The sequence below is a fragment of the Macrobrachium nipponense genome, chromosome 8, assembly GCF_015104395.2.
Source record: "Macrobrachium nipponense isolate FS-2020 chromosome 8, ASM1510439v2, whole genome shotgun sequence".
NCBI classification, from domain to species: domain Eukaryota; kingdom Metazoa; phylum Arthropoda; class Malacostraca; order Decapoda; family Palaemonidae; genus Macrobrachium; species Macrobrachium nipponense.
Window position 1 is genome coordinate 40,141,273 of NC_087203.1, and position 12,053 is coordinate 40,153,325.

The 12,053-nt window shown below is 37.8% G+C and overlaps 1 protein-coding gene and 1 long non-coding RNA gene across 2 annotated transcripts in view; one reads left to right on the forward strand and one right to left on the reverse strand.

The window, feature by feature from the left end:
- The window catches only part of LOC135222700 (insulin-like growth factor 1 receptor), a 272,373-nt gene that overhangs the window by 61,236 nt on the left and 199,084 nt on the right, over positions 1-12,053 (reverse strand). The window contains exon 3 of the mRNA XM_064260887.1: positions 716-816. Coding sequence (XP_064116957.1) covers positions 716-816 — 101 coding nt within the window. The remainder of the gene's footprint in view (positions 1-715; positions 817-12,053) is intronic.
- The window catches only part of LOC135222701 (uncharacterized), a 347,322-nt gene that overhangs the window by 21,868 nt on the left and 313,401 nt on the right, over positions 1-12,053 (forward strand). The window lies entirely within an intron of this gene.

A 12,053-nucleotide genomic window follows, 5' to 3' on the forward strand; every position in this document is an offset into this window, starting at 1 on the left:
TTATGATTCAAATGGTTGAAAGTCTTCAAATAGTGACTGGTAAGTGATTTGGATCTTTGAGGGCTTAACTTCAAGAGAATCTTAAGTAACTGGTTTAATATCACAGGAGTTTTATTTAATTATTTTTTTAAAACTAAAGTAAAATCCACTCGGTTATTGACTGAGTTAGCATTTTTCACATAGGCAGACTTTTTCTATAAACCGCTTCGAAACGTTTTGAGTGCATTTAGGAATATTCGTGTAAATTACGCCAGATAATCTTTAATAAATCAATCAATCAATCGTGTAAATTATAAACATGCATAGTATGTTTGTGTGAGTTTTCCAATCATGTTTAATTTTTTTTCAGGAAAATGTTCTACCTTATTGTATGTTTGTGTATAAATGGTGAAAATGTTTGCTTTGCTTCATAGTACCGTCCACACAGCCTGTTGTAGTAAATGTAAATGTTGGCTATGACATGACATCAGTCAAGTTTTCTGTGGAAGGAAAAGAAACGCTTCGTAGAAAACGAACAGTACCGGATTAATGGGAAACATTAATGTTTTTTATTTCGCTTTTTCACGTCAACAAGGAAGTCTTGGCAAAGCAGTGAGTTTTATGTGAATTTTTTTTTTTTACTTGCTTGAAACAAAGTGATTCACGTGCGTGCAAAAAGTGATGGCTAAATAGATGGTCTGGCTTAAGTATAATCAAGAAGGGGGTTTATACTTACCGTTATAAGGTTGATGCTTAGATATCCTATAATCTTTGTGCAGTTACATAAGCTTGCCAGAGTCCTGGGATCGTTTCTGAAGTTTTGGTCTCCGATACACACTGAAAGGAGGAAATAAGCGATAAAATAACCTCATTTTTAATTATACGTATCGAGTTTAAGCAAACCAAGACTTAAATTTAGGACACTTCCATTATTTTTAAATTATATATATATATATATATATATATATATATATATATATATATATATATATTTATATATATATATGTATATATAGTATTTACGTTAGATTGGAAGTCTTCAATACAGGATATTTTATATTTCATATGCAAGTGTTCTAAATTTAAGTCTTTGTTTGTGTAAAGTCGATGCCTTCATAATTTAAAAAAAAATTTTGATAAATACAAGCAGCAAAATTAGTATTCAGTTGTAAACGTGTTTTTGGGTTTTGTATGGCTACGCTTCCGTCAAGTTTATGGTTTTGGTTTGTGACGGGATTATCCCGTATCATCTCTTTGTTTATTACCATTTGACAATGAACCGTCTGTAATTATTTGATCTTTTTGTTTTCTATGTAACCTTCTTTTCAACTGTCTCATTTGTGCCCCGAAGATGAGCAAATAAACACGTGAAAGTGCTTGGTAGTGATTTTCTGTCTATCATTTTCCTTTGGTATTCGCTTACACATACTATGTACATAGAGATATACATATGTATATTTCTATATACTGTATATACATATATGTATATGTAATGTGTATGTCTGTGTGTATATAAGAAACAATAATGCTGTACCTTAAAGACCAAACCACGTTAAGGAAATAAAGAAAAGGAGTAAAGTGAATATATATAAGTATATAAATACTGTGTATATATTTATTTATTTATTTATTTATTTATAGAATCTTTTGATAAATTTTTATCAGATAAATACAAAGTTGGAAGTACAGCAATGTCCTCTTAACTGCTGTAAGTCTTCATACTTTTTGGGTACGATTGCCACAGAAGCCCTTGTTCCAAATTCGAGAAGTTAGAGAGCATTGTGGTTATTAAAATTATAAACACGTATACATAAGTACCTATATATGTGTGTGTGTCTAGTATCAAAAGTAGATAATACCGCAATGAGGTCCTCTCGAATTCGTAACTATTCTCAGTACCTTAGTGCAGCTTTTTACAGCGAGATGTGTGTTTTGTTTTCGTCATCGTGGTACGCGGGAGTTCTTTCAAGAAAGAAAGTTGCATAATTATTCAGCTGTTGCGTAGAATTTCGGTGACCTAGGCTATTTTAAATTCAATGGGGTTTCATATGTTGCAGTATATATATATATATATATATATATATATATATATATATAATAATATATATATATATATATATATATATATATATATAGTATATATTATATATGTATATGTATATATATCATATATATATATATATATACTCATATATATAATATTTATATATACATATTTGTTTTTTATTTTTTATTATTGCTTTAGTTAGAGAGAGAGAGTAGAGAGAGAGAGAGAGAGAGAGAGAGAGAGAGAGAGAGAGAGAGAGAAGGGGGGGGGAGAGCAGTTTACGTTAATAATGATGCCAATAAATATTCTGAGACAATACTGGGCACCCGAGAGAGAGAGAGAGAGAGAGAAAGAGAGAGAGAGAGAGAGAGAGAGAGAGAGAGAACCGTATCAGGAAGTGGAATTTGTGAAGAGTAAAGTTGTACTTGAAGACTTCATCTGCCACATGCAGTTGTTGAAGCCTTAAGGACCGAATCATGTTTCAAAGAAGTTCGAGCCAAAGTTTTGATGTCGGATCATTCAAAAAAAAAGAAAAATCTTTTTAAAATTTTTTTTTTTTAACACAAAATCAGTTTTCATCGCATATATGATTACTCACGTGTGATATTATTATTAACCTGATTTGGTTGGGTCGTTGAAAATTAACTTCATTGTTTTGAATCTATTGAAGACGGTCAGGAATTCATTGCAAGATACATATTTTGTGTGCGTGTATATATATATATAATGTGTGTGTGTCTGTGTGTGTATGTATGTTATGTATGTATGTTTATTTTTTTATTTAACCGATTTTCCTGTAGAAGCGGCTGTAGATTTTATTGCTGTCTAGACAGTCATTGGACCACTGCTGCTCTTGTGGTCATGTTGCTCACATCACCTGCGAGAAGACCAGGGATCGATTCCCTGACGAAGTAGACCGCTTTGGCGACGTTCTGTTGATGACTATTATGTTTCTGCTGACCGAAGCGATGAAATCTGTTTATGGTAGTTGATCGACTGCTGTGGGTCGTAGAGTTCACTGAAGGTCCTGGGGGTAGCTATCACGTCAACCAACATTGTGAGCTGACAGTGCATAAAGATATCACATAATATCATAATTATATAATATTATATATAGATATATATATATTTAATGTGTTTATGTACTATACATGTAGTAGGTATATGTTTGTACGCACTCATAAGTTCTTACTTCTTATCTCATAAAACGGATTAATTGCAGCATGCATGGTAGCTATAACACTTGATAAATTCAAGATTATAAAAGTCAGTCAAGGCCATTGGTGATTACCGTTTCATTTTCTTCTATTTCTTCTGGTGGTCTTCGCTAATGGTCTTGTATTAATGTACAGCAGCTCTTGCTGTTCATATATTGCCAGTATAATAAACACTTCTTCTTGCCATTGTATTCGTTAGTAATTCTGCTCCTTTTAAACATGTTGAAATAAAAAAAAACATGAAATATTAAAAAGTTCTTAATAACACATGAAGAATTTCGGCGCGTCGAAAAAGTTCTCTCTCTCTCTCTCTCTCTCTCTCTCTCTCTCTCTCTCTCTCTCTCTCTCTCTCTCTCTTTGATGAAATCGCATGCCCTTTATTTTTGTAGATGCATCGTTAGGCGTAGGTAAGAAGTAGTGATAAAGAATCTCTCTCTCTCTCTCTCTCTCTCTCTCAGGCGTGTATCACTCTTCGTCAATGAACTGTCGATTATGAATGGCCGTCACGTAGTTAATAAAGAGTGCTTTTCCCCATGATCTCTCTCTCTCTCTCTCTCGCGCGCGCGCGCGCTGCGCCCGTTGTGGCTTCCAATCCACATTTTTTTCTTCCCTTTAGTTATTTATTTTTTATTTTATTTTTATTTATTTTTTATTTATTTTTTTTAACACATGGACTGTTCTTTGGTGTTCTTTGGAGAGTCCTTTCGGCCCCTAGCTGCAACCCCTTTCATTCCTTTTACTGTACCTCCGTTCATATTCTCTTTCTTCCATCGTATACTTTCCAATCTCTCCTAACAATTGTTTCATAGTGTAGCTGCGAGGCTCTCCTACTGTTACATCTCTCAAACCTTCCTACTCTCAGTTTTCCTTTCATCGCTGAATGACCGCATAGTTCCCAGCGCGTGGCCTTTGGCCAAAATTCTATATTCCATCCCAGATAGTAATATCGTGGCCAGTAATATTATGTATAGTTGCACATACTGGTTTTACCTGCGAGAAGAAATGACCTGACAGGTCCCAGCGATTGGCCTTTGGCCTAAATTCTATATTACAGTCTATTTTATCTTAAAAAAAAAAAGACGAACAAGCAAACAAAGATCCCGCAAATATTTCCCTTCTCTAAGATGCTATTGCCAGTAAATAAATTCATCCTTTTTCGATACCGTACGGTTGCTGCCAAATTATTTTGCCGCCCGGAAACGTTGCTATTCTTATTGATATATATTAGAAGTGCTGTCAAACTTTGTAGTCACCGCTATAGAATTAAGTCGTTGCCAGAAACACACTGAATTACCGCCAAAACGTTACCGCGCTGCGACAGGTCTTTTAAACCACATTTTGCTTCGCGTGTCATTCCCTTATGGGGCCTTGAGAATGAGTGCATGAAGGGTGCCAAATCAAATTATCGGTCTGATAAATGAGAATGGAAAGCGCTAAAGGGTGACTAATGTAAGGATAGATGAAGGACATTCGAGTGCGGTCCGAGCCTTGTCGTGACAGACTCGAGCAAGAAAACTTTAACGGGGTCATTCAAACCCTCATATATCTATATTATCTCAACCTTTCCCTTCTCACCCCGCATCCCCCACCCTCCGCCCCCTCCTCCACCAAAGGTGACAGGTATTTCATTGAGAAAACGATTTCAACTTGCGTGTGGGCAATGGAGCGGCGCTGGCAATTGTGACATGAAATATGGCACTTAAACTTTAACGCTTGACTTTGCCCCCGTTGTGAGTGTAGCATTTCGTTCTTCGCCATTTTCTCTTATGGAAACAAATGATTAGTTCTCTCAGTCGATCGGAGTGCTCTTTGATGGGCAGTGTGCACACGTGTTTTCAGGTTTAGTAGAAAAGAGGACCTTGGTAAGTGTGCAGTTGAACGCGGAGGTGATGTGCATGATATATTGGCATGCAATGTCCCCTTGACAGGATATAATTTTCAACTATTATGGTTTTCTTTGATTGTTGTATATTTCCTGCTTCTTGGTGTGTGTGTGCGTGTGAACGTCTGAAGTGGCCGAAGATTTATGTCATCATTGTGAACCGCGACAGAAGCAATGTGTGGGTGGCTTTATGCTCATTTAATTACTCCTTCATTTTTCAGGTGGGTCGTGCCGGCAGTGCACCTCACGCAGTGCACAGTAGGGATCTACATAAGGTTCTTTGCAGCTTCCCTTTGGCCCTTAGCTGCAACCCCTTCCATAACTATTACTGTACCCCCATTCATATTCTCTTTCTTCCATCTTGCTATCCACCCTCTACTAACAATTGTTTCATATTGCAACTGTGAGGTTTTCTTCTTGATACACCTATCAAACTTTTCTTACTCTCAGTGGCAGGTAAATTTTGTCTTTCTACCATCATGTACTGTTTCGGTTTAAATCATTTGTGGTCAGTCCCGTCTTGATTCAGCTATTTAAAAGTGTATCGTGATTGTCCTCATGTGAAAACATGTTATCAAAAACTATATGAATAAATATATTCCTGTATACTTATATTTCAAATTAATTATAAGAACGATGGTGGGTTGAGAGTAGAGGTAAATCACAGGGTAGGCGAAGCGAGGAAGGTAAAAGGATTACAGAAGATTGGGGGGAAGGTTTGGCGTCTAAGGAAGCCAAGGTTGGGCTATAGGAAAGGGTTGATGAGCCAAGTCTCTTTTATGGAAGAGAAGTGTGGGTGTTGAACGCGGATGAGAGAGAAAAGTTGAAGCGGTTGAGTCGAGTTGTCCGTGGAGTGTTTGTGCTGTAAGAACGGAAAAGGTGAGAGGTGGGGAGATATATAATGGTTGGTGCAGATGAAAGAATGGTTTGGTCCTGTGGAAAAACTGTTCGACGGGAGGTTGTTGAGAAAGTGCATTATTCAGGAATGCAAGGAGTGGACTGGGACCTAGAATTTGCTATATAGATAGGATGAAATAGATGCTGAAAAGAAGAGGCGTCAGCATCCATGAAGCAAGAAATAGGTGAGTGGCACAGTGTGTTCAGGGGATCGGACTCACTGCTGAGGATCATTTGTGTAGGTGTATGAAGCAGATATGTTGTGGAAGGTTATTGACACACGGCTTCATCCATGATACAGCTATTAAAAGCTAGAAAGTGGTAGTGAATATTGTGTTTCTCTCTTTCCAAAGTCAACCACTGTTTCGTAAATGTTGATAACCAACATCACTTCGGATTCTGGAATTTTGTTTTTAGTGAACCTTCGTTACTTGATAGATATTTGTTCACTGGTAAATGAATCGATAGAACATTTTTTTCTAATTTTGTCGCTCGGTTTGAAATGAACCGAATACATCGTTGGAAACTGGAGATACTTTGAGATTGAACATAGAACCTCCTTCATCCATATGACGCCACAAAATTCCTTGCAGGAACCGATAATGTTTAAAAAATTTTATTTGTCAATTTTTGCAAAAAGACCCCCATTAACTGTGAACCTGTTTGGGATCTTGGTAAGTTTGAGTCACTAAAACAAGATATTGTGTTCCTTGCCACGTGGGTACTCTGGTAGAGGGACAGGAATAATTTGTAGCTGAGTCTATCAGGTTTAGATTAGGCTTCGGAGAAGGTCGGCCAGGGAGCGTGGGTCTGGCTCGAGAACGGGTCAAGAGAGGCGAGTCCATACAGACCTTAGACAGCGCCTCAGTGGCGTGGTTGATATGGTGTTTGCTTACCACCTCGGTGGTCGCGGGTTCGATACCCGGCCATTCCATTGAGGAGTGAGAGATGCGTACTTCTGGTGATAGAAGTTCGCTCTCGACGTGGTTCGGAAGTCACGTAAAGCCGTTGGTCCCGTTGTTGAATAACCACTGGTTCCATGCAACGTAAAAACACCATACAAATAAACAAACCTTGGGTGGGTCACTTGAAGGGTCGGCGGAAGAGGAAAAAATGATAATAAAGTGAGTCCTCACTCGTGAATCCCCATCCAATTTGCAGGTGTTTGTGTGTGTGTGTGTGTGTGTCTCCTCTTCCCTCTCCCCCCTCCCCGAAATGCATCCAACCCGCGTAATCGCTCCATTACAACGATGGCAGTGAGAGTGCTCGTAACTTACTGATTAGCCTAAACAATTTACTTCATGGGGTATTGAATTTTACGCGATGGCGATTGATAGAAATGTCTAACTGCTTCAATACACACTCACACATACATACACACGCGCGCTTTTATGGATACGCTTGTCACTACAAAGCCTCAAGAACCAAGTGCAAGAAATATGAAGAAATTATATATATATATGTATGTTTTAGGAATTGTCAGTTGAAAGAAGCGAATATTTTTTGGTTGAGCTGAGCATATTTCCACTTTGAGGTATCTCTTTAAAACCCCAAAAGGAACGATATCACAAAAGCGGGGAGACTCTCTCTCTCTCTCTCTCTCTCTCTCTCTCTCTCTCATGCAGTCAACTCAGTGGCGATTTAGATTATGATAAGCTCCGATTAAGCTCATTTCTCAGATGAGTTGGGATCTGTGGGGTTCTTTCTTCCGGTCTGCAGTCTCCTTGGTAACACTCGACGTAACTTGACACCATGTTGAGAAATACTGCAAATCTCTTCTGTTTCTAAGCTGTCTGTTGTACGTGCACGTTGCTGCTGCTTTCATGCTCCTGTCGCCACCGCTACCAACTTGAAAACCTTATTCTTTCACGGCCAGTTCCTCGTTGGACGAATGGGTTTCGCGCTCGGCTACCAATCTGATGGTCCGAAGTTCGATTCTCGGCTCGGCCAATGCGGAATCAGAGGAATTTGTTTCTGGTGATAGAAATTCCTTTCTCGATATAATGTGGTTCGGATCCCACAATAAACTCTAGGTCCCGTTGTTAGGTGACCAGTTGGTTCCTAGCCACGTCAAAATATCAAATCCTTCGGGCCAGCACTAAGAGAGCTGTTCATCAGCTCAGTGGTCTGGTTAAACTAAGATAGTCTTAACTTTTCATTCATGGCCGCTGCTACTGTCAACATCGCTTTTCAACGTCTTCAAATGTTATTCATTTCTTGTCCCACTTATTGTTTAACCTTGTGCATTTTCATTTCCATTTGGTGACTTGTGGCGTGCGCTTTATTATAGTTCGCTGTGTATTTTGACAGCCTGCTATTGTCCAAGGCACAGAAAATAGGAAAATATTTGGGTTGCGTGTCAGCACCTTCCTTTCAACCTGATTGATGTGCGGTTATTTTTACTTGAGGGTCCTTGAGCTCTTGGACGTTTAGGATATGGTCTGCTTAACATAACGATTATCTTATACACATATATAGATATATATTCATGATTTATGTGTATATACTATATATATATATATATAATATATATATCTATATATAGATAATATATTATATATATATAATATACTATAGATATATATAGAGAGAGAGAGAGAGAGAGAGAGAGAGAGATAAATAGATAGGCTAGATAGATATAATGTGTGCGTGTGTTTATTGTCAGGTTTCGATCGACGAAGTTAGGCCACTTTGGGGCAGGTCTGTACTTGGACAGGTTACCACTAGGATAATTTAGACGCCGTCAGTACGTCAGTCATTGGATTTGGCGTGGGATCTTGCAGCAGCATACAATACATACTTGCTGAAAACAGGAATTTCAAGGATACGTATAGCTTTCGTTCTTTCTCTCCATGCATAAAGTGCTAGATAGATCTGTCGCAGTGAATGGAACGCTGGGTGAGGTAAATGACCCGTGTAAGTCAGTACTTGCGAGGGGGTTGGAGTGTGGAATCTGTATACATAGACCTTCGAGGGGGGAAAGGTTTTGGGAAGGCAAAGTACTGGGGATAAGAGAGACTGGGTTGGGGTTGGATGGTTTCCGTAGTCAGAATGGGTCGGGAATGAAATAGGGATTGTAAAGGGAGGTGGAGGGAAAAAAAATGTTAGAAATGTAAGAAAAGAATGCGATACATTTGTGCGAGAAATGCAATGCAACCCAATGAATTGAGACCCGACCCTAGCCCCTACAATGGTCTACGACTCTACTACGTCACCAATCCATTGGACATGGCCTTTCTCTGTTCGGAGGGGTCTTGCTTTTTGACCCGTGGAAGGAGGGAATGGATGGAGGGGACGAACTGTACTGTTGATTGACGGGGAGGGGAGGAGGGGGGGGGGGGGGGTGGGGTTGATGTGTGTGGGGTGTTAGTGTAGGGAAGGAAGGTCGTTGCCTTGACTATTTTCCTCGCCGTTGACGCCATAAAATGTTGGGCCATTGTTCCTTGATTTCCCTCGATTCTGCAGAATTTTTGCGTTTATGGTACCTCCTTTAATCTTCCACGGGGAGTTCTCTAGTACACCTACCGTTTATTTTAATGGTTACTTTTATTTTGTTTGTGGCTCGAGTTTTTATTTCTTATAATAGAAATTGTAAAAGAGGATCCTCAGTTATAAATCATTGTCTCGTAGAGTAATGTTCATTTACAGGTTATCTGAAAATCGATCAAACTCCTAATAGATTTTGCTTTCTTTTCTTTGTAAGGTTTCATAATTAGGTTGAATTTACGTTGCTTTTAACTTTCTTAACCTGGTTATACATTTCCGTTCGATTTGAACTATGTGTTTTTTATTTTCATTTCGTCGTTAACTTTATTAACTGAATTTAATTTCCTTCTCGTTTATAAGTATTAAACTTGAATTATTTTCCTTTTCGTTGTAACCTTCTTAATTGTATTATTTACTTTGTTTGTTTTGCCATTTTAAATTGTCGGCTATATTTATAAAATTCGGATACTCTTGGGAAGGCCAGTCAGATCCCTATATAGGCGAAGCTTGAGAAAAGAGGAAAGAAATGTAAGTATATCTTAGTTTAGCCACACCACTGAGGAGCTGATTAACAGCTCTCCTAGGGCTGGCCCGAAGGATTAGATATTTTGACGTGGCTAGGAACCAATTGGTAACTTAGCGACGGGACTTACAGCTTATTGTAGGATCCGAACCACATCGAGAAATTAATTTCTACCACCCGGAATAAATTCCTCTGATTCCGCGTGGGCAGAGCAAGAATCGAACCCGGACCCACCAGATCGGAAGGCGAGCGCGTAACCACTTGTCCAACGAGGAACTTGAGAGTAAACGGGAGAAAAAGTTGGGCTCAGCCGCGAAGTCGTGACAAAAACAAACAAACTGTTTCTTACTTTCCGTCCTCTCCTAACAAATGTTTCATAGTCACAGTGCAACTGAGAGCTTTTCCTCCTGTTACACCTTTCAAACCTTCTTACTGTCAGTTTCCGGCTTCATTCTTCATTACTGAATAACCTCAGAGGTCCCAGCGCTAGGTCTTTGGCCTAAATTCTATATTTTTATCTTGATTTCCACTGAATATTTATGATCGTATTGTTGTTTAAAAATTCTGTTTTTAAGTTTATTAGTCTCTTAGATTGATTTATTGTAATTTATTATTATTAACCTATTGAGAACATTTATATAAAATCCGAGTTCTTTTCATTTTCATATTACAAAAATTCCGGAACTTTTGGTGATTATTTAAACATTTCGAGCCTAGCCTATCAGCGTTGTGTGTCAGTTGAAGAGCTTTTGATTTCACCGATTGTTCAAAGATTCTGGTCCCTAACGTATCTCCTATCTTTCATTCCGAGGACTTTTGATGGATATCTGAAAATTCTCGGCCCTAGCATAAATGTGTTCTCTTTCCATCCTATGGACATTGGCGTATGTTTCTTACCTTTCAAACCAAGAACTTTTGATATCCGCAGAATTTTAAAAAATTCTGGGCCTTGCCTTTTATTAAGTTTGTTTCGTTTCCATTTGCTGTATTTAATTTAAAAGTCACTATAATTTAAACAACATAAACAATACTTCAGGATTTGTGCTTTTACAGAACTTCAGTATAGAGTTGTTTCACCTAAACTAATTACAACTACAACTTTTTCATTTTAGATCAGTGGAAATGTACTACGTAACTTTCATATTACGAAAAGGTTTCCATGAAAGTTACTTGGTATGCACTGCCTGTAGAGGTGGAAAAAGTTTGCCTCATTTGTCGATGAATGGGACCTGATAAATGTAATTAAAACACATTTTACTATTTGTTAGCCTTCCCCCCCCCCTCCCCAAATCCCTAATTTTTTTTCTGTCTTTCTCTGTAATTTGTTATAGATTGGGCAATGTAATACGTCTCAGTAGCAAGTTCAAATGATTGTTTTACAGCGGTAGAAGTGATTTCTTTCGCACCAACTAATCATGTCCGCCTCCTCTGGAAATTCTAAGCTTGAAATCTGCATTTCATTTGTAATGCGATCGGTGTGGGTGTCATATTCATGAGTATGTAATTAAATGAAAGTGAAGATGGCCGCAGTTTGAAAGGTAAATTGTTGCAATTCGTGTTTTGTTTGTGTGTGTGTTTTTTTTTTTACAAACAAGCAACCACTGCCAATAAAAAAGTAAAAAAAAAATAGTTCCAGGTCTCATAGCGTAATTGCCAGAATGCTCTTTCCAGCACGAGTTCGAAGCTCGATGTTTGAAGGGAGAACCTTTCCATTTAATAGCCATTATGGATTTTTAAAAGGGTTTGAGTGGATAGCAAATGGAGAATTGAAACGTTCATTGCATGACCGATGTATATCCTCCATAGTTCTAGTGAATGCGACCTGTAGATATAGATATATGTATATATCTATATATATATATATATATATATATATATATATATATATATATAATATATATTATATAATATATATATATATATATATATATATATATATATATATATATATTCTCCATGGTATCGTATGTCATTTATTTAGCTTTAGGGATATCTTTGAATTGACAGCTCCACTAGGTCACG